Below are 18,797 nucleotides of genomic sequence, written 5' to 3'. Positions count from 1 at the left end.
ATCCTGCTAACGCTCACTTTGACACTTTAAGCACCTTGCTTAAAACCTTAAAGAGCTTTGTCACTTTTACTGTCTTGACATACAAATCCAGTTCTACATCTGTTTTAAAGCATCTGAATAAATAAAAACATTAATATTCAACAAAATTAGCATTTCTAATACTTTAGATTGTGATAGCAATGACCAAAGACAACAAGATATGATATGATAAGATATGTCACACCAGCAAATACTGACAGTAAATTCAAACAAGCTGAATCCTCACAGGTCCGTTTCTGTTTTATACAGGCCAGTCTTTAATGAGTCTAATGGCAGTTAATGTCAACAAGCACTAAGGTGAAGTTCTCAGGTCTCAGTTATCAGATTATTACATTGTGAATAAGGGCTGGGCGATATATCGAATGCGATTATCATGCGCATCTCGTCAATAAAGCCGGTTCCGTGATTATCGGTAAATCTCCATCACTGCTTTCAAATGGAGCTGCATTTAATACAGAGTCGTAGTTCACTGACAAGCTACGCAATATAGAGTTCATTATCGAAGGCGATTCATCTGAAAACAGGTGATGGAGATTCACCGCTAATCACGGAACCAGCTTTACTGACAAGATGTGCATGATCATCGCATTCGAAATATATCGCCCAGCCCTAAATATAATCACAAAAAGGCATCCAGCCTTAAGAAGATCTTTAGAATGATGTTTGTACATATAGAGACGTAGTCTTGTTCATTCAAGAGAAGTGTGTGCTACAGATGGACTGCAGAGAGATGCATGCGTTTACACAGCTGAACACAGCAGCAAAAATATATACAGTATAAGGGGTTAGAAAGACAGAACATGAACACAGGCTTACACTCCAGACAACCAACAAAATCAAAAAGTCTATGAAAATATGAATCAGCCTCACAGGAAGGCCACACACAGACTCACAGAGGAGAGCTGATATTGATGAGAGTCTACAATACGACGTTAGGACTGAGTTTCTGGGTGGCAAAACTGCTGTCATAACAGCCATCAAAAATTTGAATGAATTTTCAGCAACATTACTCCAGCTTTCGGAGTCACATGATCCTTCAGAAATCATTCTAACAAGCTGATTTAGTTAAAAACACTAGGCTAACATCTAACAAAATTAAAATATCAAAATTAGGGCTGTCAAAGTTAACGCGTTAAGGCATGCGATTAATCTAAAAATCTTAACACGTTAATATTTTTTTTACGCAAATTAATCGCTTGATAAGATTGACCCTAACTTCTTGCTGTCATCGCAGCGTGGAAGCTAATCTATCATTGTCTGCATCCCAATGTGCACACCATCCATCCTAAATTCTATGCGATGTTAGCAATTTTCAATACTATTTAGGGCAGATATGGATAGTATGCACATTGGGACGCAGGGATTGTGTGATTATGAGGCGCCGGGCAAGACAAAAGTGAAGCTACTCATATGTGATAAGGGTACAGCCAACCAGTGTTGCCAGGGTCGCAGATTTCCCGCACAATTGGGCTATTTTGAAAATACAGTTGCGGGAAAAATTACAGAGCCGTGGGTTGCGTTTTTTTTGGGCTACTTTTATAATGTACCGCGGCCGTCCAAATTGTAGCACATGTGATCGCAAAAGGAAGTTATTACAAACACTAGATGGTGGTTTAAAGTGAGCTCTGAGTAAAAGTGTACTATTAATCTCATAAATTGTCTTATTTAGCATGATGCTAATGTTAGCTCTAATGCACCTGCAGAACAGGTCCTATTCTTCCTCATAATGCATTATCATAATACTTCATGTAAGGTCGCAAGAAAATGTTTTATTGTATTTATTTAGAAATACTTTTGATAATATTTGGGTAAATGTATACTGGGATTGAAGCGATGTGGCTTGGTAAACGTTTTATTGTCAGTATAAAGGCTGATAATGGCTGAAAAACAAAAGAATAATAAGGATTATGTCTCATACCTGGCGGAGATGTGAAAGGTTCTGTTTTCTTGAACTAGTTTGTCATGCATTTCTTTATTTCAATAGATTTACAGGTAAATCCTAGTATTTTAAATTTGCGATTAATCGTGATTAATCAAAGTCCATGACTGTGATTAACGCGATTAAAAAAAAATTATCGATTGGCACTAATATAAATCTATATCCATTTCCCAGTATAATGCTGTGATGTCTAAATTCACTTTCAAAATCAACTTTTAAAATTATTAAAAACAGAAAAGATTTGTTTTAATGTTTCTTTTAAATGAAAACCGTACAGAATTTTAATATCGGGTATCTGAGTTACAAGCCATAGCTTGAAAATAATTATCAGCTTAGCAGGTTCAAATTTTAATATCTGTGCAACCCATATCAATGATGTAAGTGTACAGTAATACATGCAGAACTCAACAACTAAAGTTACCACCGAACAGCTGTCTGGCACTGAGGACAGACATTTAGCTGCCTGGATACTTCACATTATACCACATTACACTCACTGTAACGCAATACCAGAGCTCCCTGACAGGCCTCAGGATGATCACCTAACAGCCACTGCTGTTAATAAACACCCCTCAGAGATATCTGACGCTGAACGGTCACGAGGACGAAGCAGCTATGGGAAGAATTTTATCAGGTTAGTTTGATACAGGCATTCAATTGGTGAACAGACACACACAGATGCCTGACAGCTGCTGGAACATTCAACACACATGCAAACCGAAGCAATAAACAAAAGGACCCTTGCACCTGTCAAGGACACACACACAGTCTGTCAACACAAGTGCTAAGTGAGGACTTTTAATTTGGGGGGGGGGGGGGGGGGGGGGGGGGTTGATGCTTTGGCTTAACACCGTCTCGTCTGCATCTCTGACAGTTCATGGCCATTAACATCAGCACTGACTGACAGCTATGCAATCTTCATAAACAGAAAGAATGACAAGTGTAGTGGGTGGCGTGTCCCCACCCCGGTGCCAAATGACAAGATGACAGATAAATGTTCATTGCTAGCATGATTAGTCTTGATCCAAATGTGTACATTAAGCAATAATCATTGTATTCTTCCAAGTGTCTAAGAATCTGACCTTGTTCTAGTAGCATGCATTGAAATATACAGTAAAGAATTTTTAATAAAGGCTAAACCTAAGAGGTATGTATTAAGAAGGGTGATGATACTTATGAATGTATTACTATAATCTCTGGTTATTTCCAGGGCTGGTTACTGAAAGTCAAGACCATAGAGGAAGTCATTAAGTCAGAGATCAAAGTCTTTCTAGACCTCCCCCGCAGTACTTTTTCCCATGATGCCCTGTGTATTTCATCACATGCACCAGATATACACAGGTGACTGAGTCACATGTGCTCGCTGGAAATGATTATGAGCCTTTAGCATTCTACAAATGACACGCTTCTTGAAAATTAAAGCAAAATGTACAAGATGAAGAAATGAAGATGCTCTAAAACCTATGGATCCACCATACATTTTCCTTTAAATACAAGATACAGACAGTTGCATTAAATGCACCCTTCAGTTAAGATGAATGCACACACATTTGTGATGTACGACATAACTCATTGCATTTTTGAATTATGTAAGATGCTCTGAATACACATATTTGATATGGTCCGATGAATATGTGTGAAAATCTATTAAGTCAAACTATGCTAAAGGGTGTGTTGCGTAAAGTATGTTATCTTTGTTCTGTCTGCTGCTTGGATGGACACCAGTGGAAAGAACAGTTGTAGTCTGGGGGGCAAAGGTCATCTCTGTTCTAAAAATAGCAGTCCAGTTCAATATAAACATGAACAACATCTGAACAACATCTGAGCTGAGTGAATGCGGAAAACCATACAAACTGATCTAGGTTGTTCAGTCACATAATTATGGACCATTAAAGACATTTCACATTTATGTACATAAAACAATTTCAATCACCCCATGAATACATAGAAATAAGCATAACAACTGGCAGATATGACCCTTTAGATCTTACATTCTGAAATTAAAACATGGAATTTGAACAAATATGCTTCAGCAACTCAGATCTATCTGCAAATACAGTTTTGTGTGAGAGCAAGGAACCAAGAACTGGTTCTTATACAGAACCAGGTATATTTTTGTTGTGGTATAATGAATTGAACAGATAGTATGGTTTGTATAATAATTTGGGCAATTACGCTTTTGAACCAGCTGTTTTAGCAAATCAAAAACATGATAAATATACTATGATTCCTGAACAAACACCATAAGCGGAACAAATAACTCAAAGTTCCTTTTAGTGACTTTTTAGTCACAACTGTGAATCAGTCAGAGGAATCACTGACTCACCATTTTAAATAAATGAATGAACAAAGTTTTGTTTGTTCAACGTTTAAATAATACTTACATAATATGGTCTGCTAAATTTGGTAACATACTGCTGAGAGCTTTTCTTTTCTTTTTTGGGTGACATAACTTACTGCTTTTCTTCCTCAAAAATGAATCATTAACGGAGCGTCGAATCTGAATCAGAATCGATTCACTTAAAGGAATACCCTAGTACTTGAACACAAAAATATTAGATTAGCTTTATATGCGACTCACCTGTTTGATGAAAATCAGCCGCGTTTATCCATGGTGTCGCTGTAGATGTCAAAGCTCAATTAGACTTTAAACTCTTATTTAAAACGGCTCACGGCTTGAGCACTAAACTGACTCATTCTATAAACTACACCATATATAATATTACACACCGACACAGCTAAATTATGCTGCTAGAAAGCAACTAACTTATGTCGCTAAAATAATCCAGAGAAATTAGAAAAAACTTCCTCTTAACTAGCGCGAATTTCCTAGAGCTGACTAAAACAGTTTACTAACAACACAAAGAAATTAATGCGTTGGTAAACAGTGTGAAAGCAGATACTCTTATATTCATATCACAGGATCGATATCCAGCATTATAAACATCCTTTCGCGAGTTTTAAAGCGCTAAAGCTGCGGAACAGCAGTGATGCTGCAGAGAAGTGAGACTCCATCATGATGTTCGTCAATCATTCCAGCATCCTCTTCTTCTGCACCTTGCTCTCTCAGCGATTCACTTGATTTCAAAACAGCTAGTATGTTTGTTCATAACGCTAAAGCAAGCTAGTGGTTCCTCTGCCTTGATCTGATGGATTGGAAAAGCGTGCGCTCAGCGTTTGGCCCGCGCCAACACGCAACCTCTCAACCCCACCGAGCGCGAGCAGCTACCGTGCTCTCACGCGCGCTGCAAGTGTGACTCTGACGTCAGACGTGATTCACAGTGCACGAGCTGCGTGCTGGCTCTGTAACCGGGAGCGCGCGCGACGAGTTGATGATCATGTTGACATGTGATATGAGCACATTTTTTCTGAAAATTAGACACATTCTTCAGCTCATATTTATTATCCAAACTTTTTTATACACGTATTTACAAATACAGATATTTCTTGGCTACTCTATAATTGGTGCAGTAAAATATTTTTAACATTCAAACATAGACCTACCATAATGTAAATGCTGTGTGCATATATACATAAATCTAATACATAAATCATAGTAGATAAGCAGATAGTACATATAATTTCCCAGGACCTGAGACAGCATGTTGATGGGTGGATCCCCAGTCCCCTGGGCCCAATACTAAGCTATAGAGGGCCCGGGACAGTGTTTCCCAACCTGAATCACATGACTTCAACTCACTCAGAGCAGTGTTATTTTAGCATCGCTGAGATATGCTATTATTGTTTATATATATAATATATATATATATATATATATATATATATATATATATATATATATTATTAGTTTGTATTGTTGTATTTCCCATTTTAGAAGTTTTAGTAATTTTTGTTATTTTAATAATTTTTTTAAAATGTCTATATGATTTTATTATTATATATTTCCGTTTTAGTGCAAGTTATACTAAATTTAATGTTGCTTTGACAAAATACATTTTAATAAGTTTTCATGGGCTACTTTATTATATTTTAGTTAACAGTTATTTTATATTTGGTAATGTATGCTGGACTTCTCCAATCATTTTGTCCACATAGACTCCGCCCCTTTATTACAAATGACTGCAAACTCACATTCAGATCTGCCACCATCCAATCAACAACTGATGAATAGAACCAAGTCCTTGACTCGGATAACCTCGGTTTGACTCGGATGCACATCACTATTTGAAAGAAAAGATGTCAGTACTTCTGTTACATCACCTTTTTAATACTTTATACCTTCTGCCTGCTGCTTCATGTTGTCTGCCATCTTATTTGTGCGTTGCATGGTTGTGGTGTCCGGTGATTTGTGAATGCCACTAAGGATCAACATGTTTAAGAATTCCATTGTACTTGTGCATATTGCAACAGTATACTCTGCTCTCCACTACTACACACACAGTTCAGTACATGTTTTTCTTCTTCCTTGATAGACTGGGGAAAATCTCCAGCTATTAAAATTTAATCTGCTCAGAAAGCTTAGAGATTTCAGCATTTCAAAGCCTAAGATTGTGAAAGTGTAAAAGAGAAATGCTGCCAGCATTTTTAGCAATAGAAATGTTTTTGGCTTCTCCTGCCAAAAATCCCACTGAATGGATTCACTCATATGCATGCAAGGCTATGTACTGGCATATACTGATTTAAAGAGTTTGTTCACCCAAAAATTAAAATTCTGTCATTAATTACTCACCCTCATGTCATTCCAAACCTGTAAGACCTTCATTCATCTTCGGAACACAAATTAAGATATTTTTGATTAAATCCAAGAGCTTTATTATGACCCTCAATAGACAGCAATGCAACTACCACGTTCAAGGATCAGAAATGTTTAGGACATAGAGGACAGAGGAATGCACACACATGCGTCGTGGTACTCTCATGAACACGTGTTGGAGACTGACATTGGAAGAGAAGAAATTGTTGAATAAAGTTATTATTTTTGTTTTCTTTGCACACAAAAATATTCTTGTAGCTTCATAAAATTAAGGTTGATTCACTGATGTCACATGGACTATTTTAATGATGTCCTACTACCTTTCTGTGCCTTGAACATGTCTGTTGCATTGCTGTCTATGGGAGGGTCCGAAAGCTCTCGGATTTCATCAAAAATATCTTAATTTGTGTTCCAAAGATGAAAGAAGGTCTTACATGTTTGGAACGACATAAGGGTGAGTACTTAATGACAGAATTTTCATTTTTGGGTGAACTATCCCTTTAACAATATTTGTTAGCTTTAGTTATATATATAATTCCATTTTATATAGGCTTTATGAAATTTCTGGAATTTGCTATTTGCAGCATAAACTGATTTAAAGCATTATTTGCAAAACATATTACCAGAATATAAATATATTACTAATTTCTCTGAGAAAAAAAAAAACATCTAAAAAGTGTTGCTGAACTGAATTTAGATGAATAGTGACACTATTATCTTCTATAGAGCTGATTAACGACTTAAATTCAGAAAGTTTCAAAATTTGGCAACATCAACACTGACATAACTAAACTGAATTAACATTGAACTGACATGAGCTGAATAATGACACTATTATTTTCTGCTTCTTCTGTAGAGCTTTGTTACAACTGGCATTGAAGTGTTTCGTAATTGATGAACTTTGGAACATCAATGCTGTTCTTTTCCTGTGTATCGCTGTGAAGCTGCTTTAAATCATTCGGAATCTGAAGCAATTCATATTGTATAAAGTGCTATGTAAATAAATGTGACTCGACTTGGCATCTCAATGCTAACGCTTTATCCAGTGAACACAAGATGGCGCCGTCAAACAACTGTTTCTACTGCTTGGGCTCTAACCCTGTGCTTCGAAATTCCACTGCTGAGGGCCCCATCACTCCACATTTTTAGTGTGTGTGTGTGTGTGTGTGTACATAATGGGAGTGTTTGTCTCCTGTTTATGCTAAATTAATAACATATGTACCAACATGTGGGAGATCTTCCACCAATGTGACAAAAACAAAAGCAAAAGTGATGAATGGCAAACAAACTGTCCTGACGAAGTGATTCATGTTGAGGTCAAAGGTCACAGAGATCAGATACTTAAGGCTGCAGGACACCAAAGAGGACATTGTTTATGTATTTGCCTGTGACTACAATCAAAAGTCTTAAAAATAGACACATTAGCACCTGCAAAAGCTTTACCAAAAGAAAAACAACATGAACATACTCATACAAATGAAGTTTTCTGTCACTCTTCAGTTTGCTTCAGCGTGAAGATTTGTGGATTGTTTTGACGTTACATACACAACAGTTTGAAAAAAAGTTATGTTTTGGAATTTCAAAGCATTTTAAACTCATGCCATCCGGCCCAGTGCCCTCATTTTAATGTTTATGTGCGTGTGTGAGAAAGAGAAAAAAATAAAGAGAGAGTGAGAGAGCTCTGGTTCTCATTGAGTTTGGCATTACTTTACAGACAAAAAGATTTACAGGCCAAAAAAACAGATGGAAGAATGCAGTACAAAGTAGGAGGAGAGAAAAGAGAGAGAGTTCAGGTTTGCACAATATCTTTAGATGTTTTTCACAGTCCATGTGTAAGTGGAGGTGAGTGTGTGTGTGTGTGTGTGTGTGTGTGTGCGTGTGTGTGTGTGTGTGTGCGTGCGTGTGCATCCATGCTGTTAATGGATTGCTAATTAAGGACTTCTCAGGTGAAGCCAGAAAAAGCAGGAGAGGAAATGGAGGAGTGGAGTGCCAGGTAAGAAGAGACGGTAGAAATAGATTATCAAATGAAGAGAGAGGATGGGGGAAACAAGACAAACCTGAAGGAGGGGCAGAGAGAAAGGAAAGGTATGTGGCTGCCTGGGAATACGGAGAGAGAAAGAGTAGAAGGCGGTGGCAAAGAGATTAAATAGGCACGGAAAGAGAGCTCATAAGAGAGAAGAGAGTCTGGTAAGAATTTCTACACCAATTAAAAGAAATAGCAAAGGAATGAAAGGGTGATTCTGTCAGTACGACTGCTCTGTTAGCGTAACTCTATCTGCTCTGAGCCGTAACATACAGTAATGACTTCTCAGTGATGGGGCCACTCAATTCTGCACACACACACACACACACTTCTAATGAGCACTCCAGGGCTTATACACAATACTGAGACTACTGTGAGTTATTTAAAGAGAAGAGCGATCAGACAGAATCAGCTTTGATCAAGATTTGTGCTTTGAGGATTATTATCTTGACTTTTATAAGTATGATCTCTTATGCTCTCTATTATGATTTTTTTTGACATATCAGGTTGATAGGATAGTGTAGGTCTTTATGTGGATGAAGTTTATTCTTTATGTCTAGTGTGTATGGTGTTCATTAGTTCTGTGCTTTCTTGATGAAATGAAGAACGTCTCTTAGGATATCCTCAAGAAGATTCAAATCTTTGGGAGAAAATGATTAAATTTTAAACACAATCCTCATTCCTCCACACTATACTCATTCTGAAAAGTTTTCATTTGGAGAAACAAACTTTTTATACATCTGAGTGCATTCTGGGTGAGATTCTGAGTCAGAACTGCTGGACTGAAACTTTAAAAGTCACCTGTTGAACTCATGTTTCAGATCCATAAACGTCCTTCTGTGAGAAATGCACCTACTCTGTCATCTGTTGTTCTTGACAGTTACCCTTCACCTTGGTGTCGTCAAGGTAAGTGGTTTATAGTTGCTTTGGTAAGTTGGTAATGTGCTCTGATTTTAAATATGAAAAATAATAAGTTAAGATTAAGAAAAAGCAACTGGCAAATGCTTTTTTGAAATGCAATTAAAAAAATATTTCAGTTAGTTAGCCTATTTAGTACTTCATTCTTTTATTATTTTATTATATAATATATTTGTTTTATTATATAATATATTTGTCAATTTAGAATATAATTAAATAATTAATTTTATTGTGATGGTTAACTGCATTTTAGGATCTAAAAAGCAGTTGTAAGTCAAATTGAAAACTGGCTTATTTATTGAAATGTTTATGTCTGAATTTTGAAAATGAAAAAAATGCTTCCTTTTTTGGAACAAGCGAAAATTTATTGGAAAGAGGTATTTTTCTTTAAAAAAATGTTTAAATATGAAAAACAAGTTTATATGAAGTTTATCATAGAATAATATCAGTATAAAAGAGTTAAAAGAGAGGTAGAGTTTACAAGTGAGTGAAAGCGTGAATCTAAGTCTGTAAAAAAATGGTAAAATCTTTCACGCTTACTGTGCTGTAATGGTTAACAGACTGCTGTAAATGTGCATGCTTCTTCATTCCTCTCTACATGTGCTTCTCCCTCTTTTTAAAGCATATTTCTGCACACATGCTCAGTATGACTCTCATCCATCAACCCCTAAGCATGCTCAGTAATAATCTCATATATTTGAAGAATATCTCAAAGATCAAGAAAAGGACTTAGGAAAATTTTAAAATAAATTACAGTTCATTGCTGTTTACAATAAAAGCCATGAATCTGACAGCATATAAAAATAAGAGGCTTTTATATGTTGTTTTGGTTGCCAGGATGGGGCATACCTGCCTGCCTGTAGACTGTGTCTGTAGATGTTTATGATTCATTAATAGTCCAGTGATCAGTATATTAAATAGTTCACTGTTACAAAAAAAAACTCTATTTCAAATTAATGCTGTTCTTTTTAACTTTCTAGTTTTCAAAGAATCAAAAAAAGTATTAAAATATTAAGCAGTACAACTATTCAACATTGATAATAATAAAAAATGGTTCTGAAGCACCAAATCAAAACACCAAATTAAACACTGGCATATTAGAATTGAATTATGGCTGCTAAAAATTCAGCTTTGCCATTAGAGGAATAAATTAGTTTAGATAAATTAGATAAATACAACAGAAAACAGATCAAATAAATGGTAATAATATTTCACAATATTACTGTTTATATTTTTGATCAAATAATGCAGCCCTACTAAGCATAAGAACCTTCTTTTTACCCACTCCAAACTTTTGAACAATAGCGTATGCATCAAAAATACATTTTTACATACAAATCCCATGTGAATTACCTCATTTGTATGTGCAAGGGTGGAAGAGCCCAGCGTAAACAGAGGCAGGCTGAAGAGAAGTTGAGGCCATATTTGGGCAGAGTGGATCCAGGTGAGACCAGTCTTATTTTATGTTTACATTATTTATTCAGTATAAAAAGTTGCTTCCTCTTTTTACTATTAAACTCACCCTCTTTCTTTCTGTCTCCTCTTCAGAATCCCTTTGTCAGTTGTTGAAATGTCACAGTCCTGTTGGTTCCTGGTGCCAAGTGGTGAAGGAGGGGGGAGTTCTCGCCCCAAAATGTGTGTGTCCAAAGACCTGCCCACGGTAAGACACACACCAACAAATTAAAAACAGTTTTCCAAGACACCTGAGCTGCTTTTATTGCCAAGCTACTTACAGTCAGCCAGCAGTATGAACAGTGCACCTCAGAACCAGAGTATAGAAGCCCAAGAGGCTCCATAGAATAATAGGAGCCAGTCGCGCTTGACCAACTTACAATAACACATTTAAAGAATATATATAAAAAGTATATAAATATAAAGATTATAGATAGGTCCCCTCCACCAATTGACTAGACTGCTTCATACTGTTTGCCAAGTAAAAAGATTAAATTACTGCAAACCCTTTACTTACCCATATCTGTCAGTCCTCTGTCGTGTGTTATGTGTTCCCGCCTCTTGTTTCCTTATTTGGTTTGTTTCCTGTCCTTGTTAAATGTTATCATTAGTTAATTCTTGTCCAGCAGTGTTCGTCTCATTATCTATGATTATCCCTTATATATTAGTCCTGTCTGTTCAGTTAGATTTGGTCTGGTCTACTCTATACTCCCCGGTGTTCCTGTCTGTGTCTTGTCCTGCCTTGTCTTGCCCTGCCTTGATGTTTGAAGTAAAGACATATTTGAGTTTACATCCTCGTGTTCCTGTGTCCTCCCTCGTGTGTGCACCGTGACATATCTATGTTCTATCGCACATTTTCCTTGTTAAATATCAGCTGCTTTGTTTTAAAAAAACGTACATTAAAGCTGAAATACAGCCTGAACGATGACAACACTAACGTTTTTTATTTCCTTTCACTCTCTAGAAACCAGTTTCGGTTGAAAATATGTGTTGAAAATAAGTGTTAACATTATAAACACTGAATTACTACCAACATATGAAATAACATTAATGACAGAATGTTGGACAATAAATATATAACAGGAATAACATCTTGACAGTAAACTGTTTTCACAGTATTGTCTTATATTAATGTCCCTTAAAGGAAGACTGTAAAAAAAAAAAAAAAAAAAAAAGGTTTATGTTAAAAAAACACAAGTAGCCTACACCCACTTTCTCCAAAATTGTTGAATTATGACAGGCACCGTAATGCATCATGTTCTAGAGATCATCATGTTTGTGGTGTGTTCCTGAGGATTAAATCGTACAATATATATTTCAGACCTACTGGTGTAATAATAATATAGTAAGTAATTGTAAATGTGTGAAGTTGCATATACTCATTATAACTATAGTGTCATATCCATATTATTATGGTTTCTATGGCTATAGGACCTGCAGTTCCTAAAAGGATTTAAGTTGACTATTAGACTAAAAACAGTTAAAGTTAGCAGGAGATGCAAACATCCCACTTCAATCACAATATACACTTTTGTCAATATTTACCTGTCAGGGTCTTTGGGAAAACGATCAAAGGCAAGGTTTTTACTGTTACACTGATAGTTTTTGCAGTGGATTGAGTTATTTTATTCCACTTTGACTTTCTTTGTGATTCTGTCTGTAACGTTGTCCAGTTGGAATTTTCACCCCAAAATGGCGGCCGCGATACAGAAGCGCCACCTAGTGGCTGTTACTCGAGTTTCGCCTCTTGGTCTTCTATAGCCCAAATGATATGTGAAATTTTTTTAACTTTTTCATAAAAGCATGAAATTTGGTACACTTGTATAGTTTGCGGCCCCAAACGTTTTCAGAAATGGAGCCATCGCAAAAACACCTCGTGGTTGCCATGGCGATCATTTTACTTTCCGCCATAACCAAATGATGTATTTTGTGTCATATCTCCTGAACCAAACATGATAACACCGAAAAGGCGATGTCTACCCCTATGGTTTTATGGTCAAGGATTACAATGATACCATATACAACAACATAAACTGTTCAAGTGAAGCGTTAATGGCGAAATCAGCAATGAGCATCACAGTATCACCACATTTACCAAAGTCCATATTAATTTTTTCTTTCTTTGATATTAACTAATATTTTATTAAATAATACATAAAAATATTTTTTTCAAGAATACTATCATATATTTCAGATGGATATATATAAAAAAATGATCTCAGGTAAGTGTATTTCCAACACATTCTTGTTCTCTCTCAACAACGATCTAACATCACACGCAGAGTCAATGCAATCATGTGAACAGTTAATGGTTAATTTAGTGACTTTTTGAGAAGGATTACAATGAAATCTCAGAAGATGCAGAATTAAACTTTTAATTTAATTTACAATCACTCTCTGGGGCCAGAGTTGTCAATATGTTGTCCACAAGGGGAAGCCAGAGTCCTGAATGCGGGCGGGTACACGCAGGTGAACCGCTAATATTTGATGAAACCGGTGGAATAATATTTATGTGTAGGGTGTGGTGCGGGTGCATGCTGGACGGTGCCAAGCACAGGCAAGTTGCGGGTCCAATAACCAAGACTATTTCGACTCGGTCCAGTACACGCTGAGCAATGTAGCAATCACGCTGCCACTGATTGACAGCTATAGTGGTTATATTAAAGGGGGTGCTCTTTGCTTGCTGTCTGTATTTAATCTTCAAAATTTGAATAAAAGTTTTAATAAATGAGTTTTTTCTACCTCATGTTGGAGATTTAATGCAGGTGTGGTTCGGGTTGCAGTTTTTATGTCAAATGGGTCAGGTATAGGATTAAATTAGTGTTGCTGTCAGATAACATGTCGGGTGTTCTGTTAATTATGCAGGTGTTGGATGATCATTTCACCAAAAAGGAAAGGTGAACGAAAATGCCTCTCTGTGATGTTACCACAAGGCATCGCTTACTTACAGATCTCAGGCTTATGGAGGGGATGTAGATTCGTAAGAGTGAGGAGGAAGTAGGAGGGTGCTGAACCTGTGGCTATTCTGTATGCAAACATCAATGTCTTGAGCTTGATGCGAGCCACAACCAGTAGCCAGTGCAGGGAGATAAAGAGAGGTGTGAAGTGGGCCCTTTTGGGTTCATGGGAGACCAGTCATGCCACTGCATTCTGAAACATTTGTCGAAGTTTGTTTGCGCATGATGGAAGTCCAGCTAGAAGAGCAATGCAATAGTCCAACCTAGAAATGACAAGGGCCTGGGCAAGAAGTTGTGCAGCATGCTCTGTTTGTAAGGGGCTGATCCTCCTGATGTTGTGCAATGCAAACATGCATGATCGAGCTATCTTTACAATATGGTCCTTGAAGGTCAGTTGGTCTACAAGTGGATTATCTTGCACCGTCCTTGACCGTCAAAACATAGGGGTAGACATCACCTTTTCTGTGTTATCATATTTGGTTCAGGAGATATGACACAAAATACATAATTTCAGCTCCATTTCTGAAAGTGTTTAGGGCCAAAAACTATACAAGTGTACCAAATTTCATGCTTTTATGAAAAAGTGAACATATCACCTCAAATTTTGCACATATCACCTGGACTACTATACTCTTTGTCAGAACTCAGTGTCATGATTAAGAACAGAATAATGACATAAGACACTCCTTATGGCTCACAGACTCTTTGGAATCAAACCAACAACCTAGACATTTAACTACTGGTAAATCTGCTCTGTGCACAGTCTTTAATGCAGATAAATGCCACATGCAGGGGAAAAAAACAGAAAAGATGTACTTGAGGCCAGTATTAACACACTTAAAAATGCTGATGCAGTTTAAAAACTATGACATATTAATAAAGCATCTCAGTCAGACAGTTTTCTGACAATACATTATGTAGTTAAACATCTTAAAAACCAATTAAACAGCTTTAAACTTGATTCAATAAAACTAGCTTTACTTCATTCTACATCAAGCGGTGGTCCAATGCAGTACTTTTCCAACACAGCAATTTTATTAAAATGTCTATAAATAAATATATTCAAATTCATTAGTATTACTGTACCTTCAACACTTTCAAATCAACAGTTTTGCTTTTCTAAATGTCTCTATGTCTGTTTTGACTGTTTCTTGGCAGTTTACTGCTCAAAACACTCTGTGATAGGTACAAAGTAGGCCTACTTTTATCCACACTGCAAGTGAGATTAATGCAGTCTGCATTTTCTTTTATCTTGTGTAATTGTATTCATGAGTTTTTGATGTCGCCCAACCTGTTCATGTTGGCAACTGTCTAATTTGGCAGCTTCTACTAAGAGACAGATTTTATGCCAAAACAGTATACAGTTTGATATGACGCACAGCCTGTGATGTCAACAACAAAAGATATGAAAAGCATTTCCTTATTCCTTTTACAAAATTATCTATTTTTACACAAATATATGGTTTGTTGAATTGTATTATTTGTGTTTAGTATTGTTACCTGCTGCCCTTGACTCTGAACAGACCCAGTCCAGAAGCACTTTGTGTGTGTATGCGTTGTTTTGTACAGGCAGGGGTCACCAGTGTGCAGCGTTATGGGGAAGACGTACAGCAACGAGTGTATTCTTCACAAGGAGGCCTGCCGCAAAAAACGACGCATTGGCAAGGCACATAGTGGAGGCTGTCTTGGTACACACACTCAAAAACTTTAAGCATCGTTACACTTAAATGCACATTCAACCACTTTGTCCTGTTATCTAAAAACACTCTATCTTTTGTGGTTTCTCTGTCAGTGAGCAAGGCTGAGTGCTCTGAGGAAGAGTTCGGTCAGTTCCCGTACCGTCTGCTGGACTGGTTCTTACTCCTCAGCAGAATGGGAGAGAGATACACACCAGTTGCTCCCTCACAAAGCTGCCTCACTCACACACAGCGAACCCAGCTTGCAGAGGTAACAAAAATAAACACATTGAACTCACTCAAATCACTACATATGCCACACTTAAATCATTCACACTTTGCATGCATTTTTGCTTTTGAAAACACACTACTCAGATACTTTATAACATATGTTGCTGTTGTGGTGTGTATGTGTGATGCTTTATGTCAAGAGTGAAAAAAAATCCTATAAATACACATTATTAATCACCTGCACATTAATTATCTTTAAATTATTAAATGGGAACCCTGATAAAAACATAACAACTACTCTGTATAGAGTTCTAACTGAAAGATCCTATAAGGATTTCCCTGTGTAGAAGAAAGAAAGGGGCTATTCATGCTAAACTTAATGGCAACACATCATTTTGAAAAAAAAATATATATATATATATTTATTTTTTTACTTTTTCCCTCAGTATTGACCTGTAGTGGCATATCCAAGTGAAACAGACTATTGAACAGAAAAAAAATGCAGGGCAGAGATTTAATTCATTCCACTGGTTGCTCATTAGAACTTTTCATCTGAATGTGAGCTTGCAGTCAATTGTAAGAAAGTGGCAGGGTTTATGACAATGAAATGATTGAAGAAATTTGGAGTCTGGAGAGGAGTCTGTCGTTTCACCGAAAGATCGAGTTACAGCATTTGATTAAAATTTACAAGCACAAACCATTTAAAAAAAAATGAAACACATGAATTGTTCACAAAAAAATTAAATCAATAACATGCATTTAAAAAAACAGATCATGTGAATATCCATTTCATGCCACCTTTAAGCGTTTCCTTAAGACACCACCCTTCTAAAATGCACTCTATGTCATCAAATTACACAGTTTACAGTGTAAGTGTGCAGTGTATAATAGCCTTATTTGCGATGCAACTCTTTTCTGACCCAGTCAGCTCAATTTTAAGCCTGTAGGCTAAGATGTTATCTTGCTAATCGAACACTAATTCAGTAAAATAGGTGTAATGTACTTCAAAAGACTTTAATTCATTTAAATATATATAAATGGTAATAAATAAATCTCAGTCATTTTCTATCTAATCAGAAACCCATAAAAAGTTATCTCAGCCCATAGAAAAGGGGATCGTCTTTTCTATTCACTTGTGAATTTGTGATAAAAGCATCTTGATCCTTTATTTCTTTTTTGAATCTCTCCATCTATTTTCTCCCTTTATTTTTCAGAGGAGGTTTGTTCTGCTGGATCGTAACAGGGACGGGAAGTTAAGCAGGAGGGATCTGAGAAAGCTTCACTATAAGCGGATGCCACTGGAGCACTGCGGTCAAAGATTCTTCCAGTAACACACACACAGAAAATGACACCAGTGCCTATAGACACACACAATCACCTCACCACTGTGATTTTGTGATGTTTTCTTCTGTCTGACCTTCTTTGTGTTTGCATAATATTACCGCACACCCTCCCCAGCACCCTTCTGATTATAGTACACATGCCTTCAGGATGTCACCCACCCCTCTCTCTCATCCGCTTTCAATCTCTCTTCTCTCGCTCATCCTCTCAATCTCTCACTCTCATTCAAAGCTGTGAATGCTTATTGCCTTCCTACTGTTCTAATGTGAGTGGTGTCCTTTACGGCTGATAGCAGCAGAGGGACGTGTAGAAATCAAAAACAAGAGAGACAGAGGCAAAGATAATCCACTTGTAGATTTCAACAGTATGGTGTTTATGTGTGTGCGTGTAGGTCATGTGACAAGAACAAGAATAAGAAGGTGACCCTGAGGGAGTGGACATCCTGTTTGGTTGACCGGTCAGAACGCTGGTTTCAGGATTTCATGTGTAAGTCTATATTTGTTTCATCTGAATATGAGATTCTCATGTGTAAGCATGTTTAAACACATACACACACACATTGTGTCCCTTCTCTACCGCAGCCGTGAAGATGGGCTCACCAAAGCTGTGTCCTGTCCCAGACAACAACCTTTAAATTTAGAAGCTTTATCTAGGTGGAATCATATTTTATACCTTATCATTTACCTAGAAGTTATAATAACTGACACCTGGAGAAAGCTAGCATTTGCATTCTTGTTGGATTACAAATAAAGTGAAACAGTGAGATTTTGAAATATTCTTAGAATTTAAAATAACTATTTTCTATTTGAATATATATTTTAAAGTGTAATTTATTCCTGTGATGTCAAAGCTGAATTTTCAGCAGCCATTACTCCAGTCTTCAGTGTCACGTGATCCTTTGGAAATTATTTTAATATGCTGATTTACTAGAAATGTTTCTTATTATTATCATTATAATAAAAAACTGTTGCTATGCTTAATATCTTCTTGAAGATTAAAATAGAAATTTATTTAAAATAGAATTTTCTGTTACATTATACGTCTTTACTGTCACTTATGATCAATTTAATACACTGCAGCACTTAAAACACAATAACCGTTGCCTGAAAACTGGGAGGATTACATTTCTAAAAGTGTGGTTATAATAATTGCTTACCTCTGTTATATTTAAAGTCTGATAAAAATGGGGCATAATAAAAGTCTAAACATTTCTGTTGCTTTTTTATTGCTTTGTGCATGTGTGTGTGTTGTGACTCAGTGCTGCAATCTAGTCAACAAAAACTGCTTTTTAAGGGACAGCGGCATGTATCATGGATCACACAAGCAATTACTGCAGAGAAGGGACAGCAAGAGAGGCAAAGAGAGAGAGAGATTGGGCTATAACCTTAAACAGAGGAATGGAGAGCAGATTAATTGAGGGGTGGTGTTTAATAGGAGAGAGATGGAGAGAGAGATGGATGGCCCATGAGAGAGATAAAAGACTACGTGTGCAGGGATGAGAGGAATA

The 18,797-nt window shown here is 36.7% G+C and overlaps 2 protein-coding genes across 6 annotated transcripts in view; one reads left to right on the top strand and one right to left on the bottom strand.

Moving 5' to 3' along the window:
* LOC306850724 (serine-rich coiled-coil domain-containing protein 2-like) overlaps positions 1–5,239 on the bottom strand; it is a 51,994-nt gene extending 46,755 nt beyond the window's left edge. For both annotated transcript variants that reach the window (XM_079386548.1, XM_079386547.1), the window contains exon 1: positions 4,560–5,239. The gene's annotated coding sequence lies outside the window, so the exon portion shown is untranslated. The remainder of the gene's footprint in view (positions 1–4,559) is intronic.
* A 3,240-nt stretch (positions 5,240–8,479) lies between these two features.
* Positions 8,480–18,500, top strand: sparcl2 (SPARC-like 2). 4 transcript variants are annotated; one of them, XM_079385820.1, is made up of 9 exons: positions 8,480–8,534; positions 9,537–9,621; positions 11,005–11,077; positions 11,182–11,293; positions 15,612–15,730; positions 15,835–15,989; positions 17,164–17,276; positions 17,682–17,776; positions 17,872–18,500. In XM_079385820.1, exons 2-9 carry the CDS (start codon positions 9,562–9,564, stop codon positions 17,922–17,924), a joined length of 780 nt encoding a protein of 259 aa, XP_079241946.1. In that variant the 5' UTR covers positions 8,480–8,534; positions 9,537–9,561; the 3' UTR covers positions 17,925–18,500. The 4 variants fall into 4 exon arrangements, with proteins under 4 accessions (XP_079241946.1, XP_079241948.1, XP_079241947.1 ...); XM_079385822.1 differs by having other exon boundaries at positions 8,521–8,685; XM_079385821.1 differs by lacking the exon at positions 8,480–8,534 and adding an exon at positions 8,766–8,879.
* Positions 18,501–18,797: the final 297 nt, after the last annotated feature.

This window comes from Barbus barbus (assembly GCF_936440315.1).
Source record: "Barbus barbus genome assembly, chromosome: 30".
Classification (NCBI taxonomy): domain Eukaryota; kingdom Metazoa; phylum Chordata; class Actinopteri; order Cypriniformes; family Cyprinidae; genus Barbus; species Barbus barbus.
Note: the sequence above shows the minus strand (reverse complement) of the source record. Positions and strands in the feature narration are given on the sequence as shown.

What these genes read in the sequence shown, in the direction of transcription:
- sparcl2 (XM_079385820.1), top strand. Translation starts at nt 9,562, where the DNA reads ATGCACCTACTCTGTCATCTGTTGTTCTTGACAGTTACCCTTCACCTT. An exon ending in TTTGGGCAGAGTGGATCCAG is followed by an intron (nt 11,078 to 11,181) that starts GTGAGACCAGTC and finishes TCTCCTCTTCAG; the next exon opens with AATCCCTTTGTCAGTTGTTG. An exon ending in TGCGGTCAAAGATTCTTCCA is followed by an intron (nt 17,277 to 17,681) that starts GTAACACACACA and finishes GTGTGCGTGTAG; the next exon opens with GTCATGTGACAAGAACAAGA.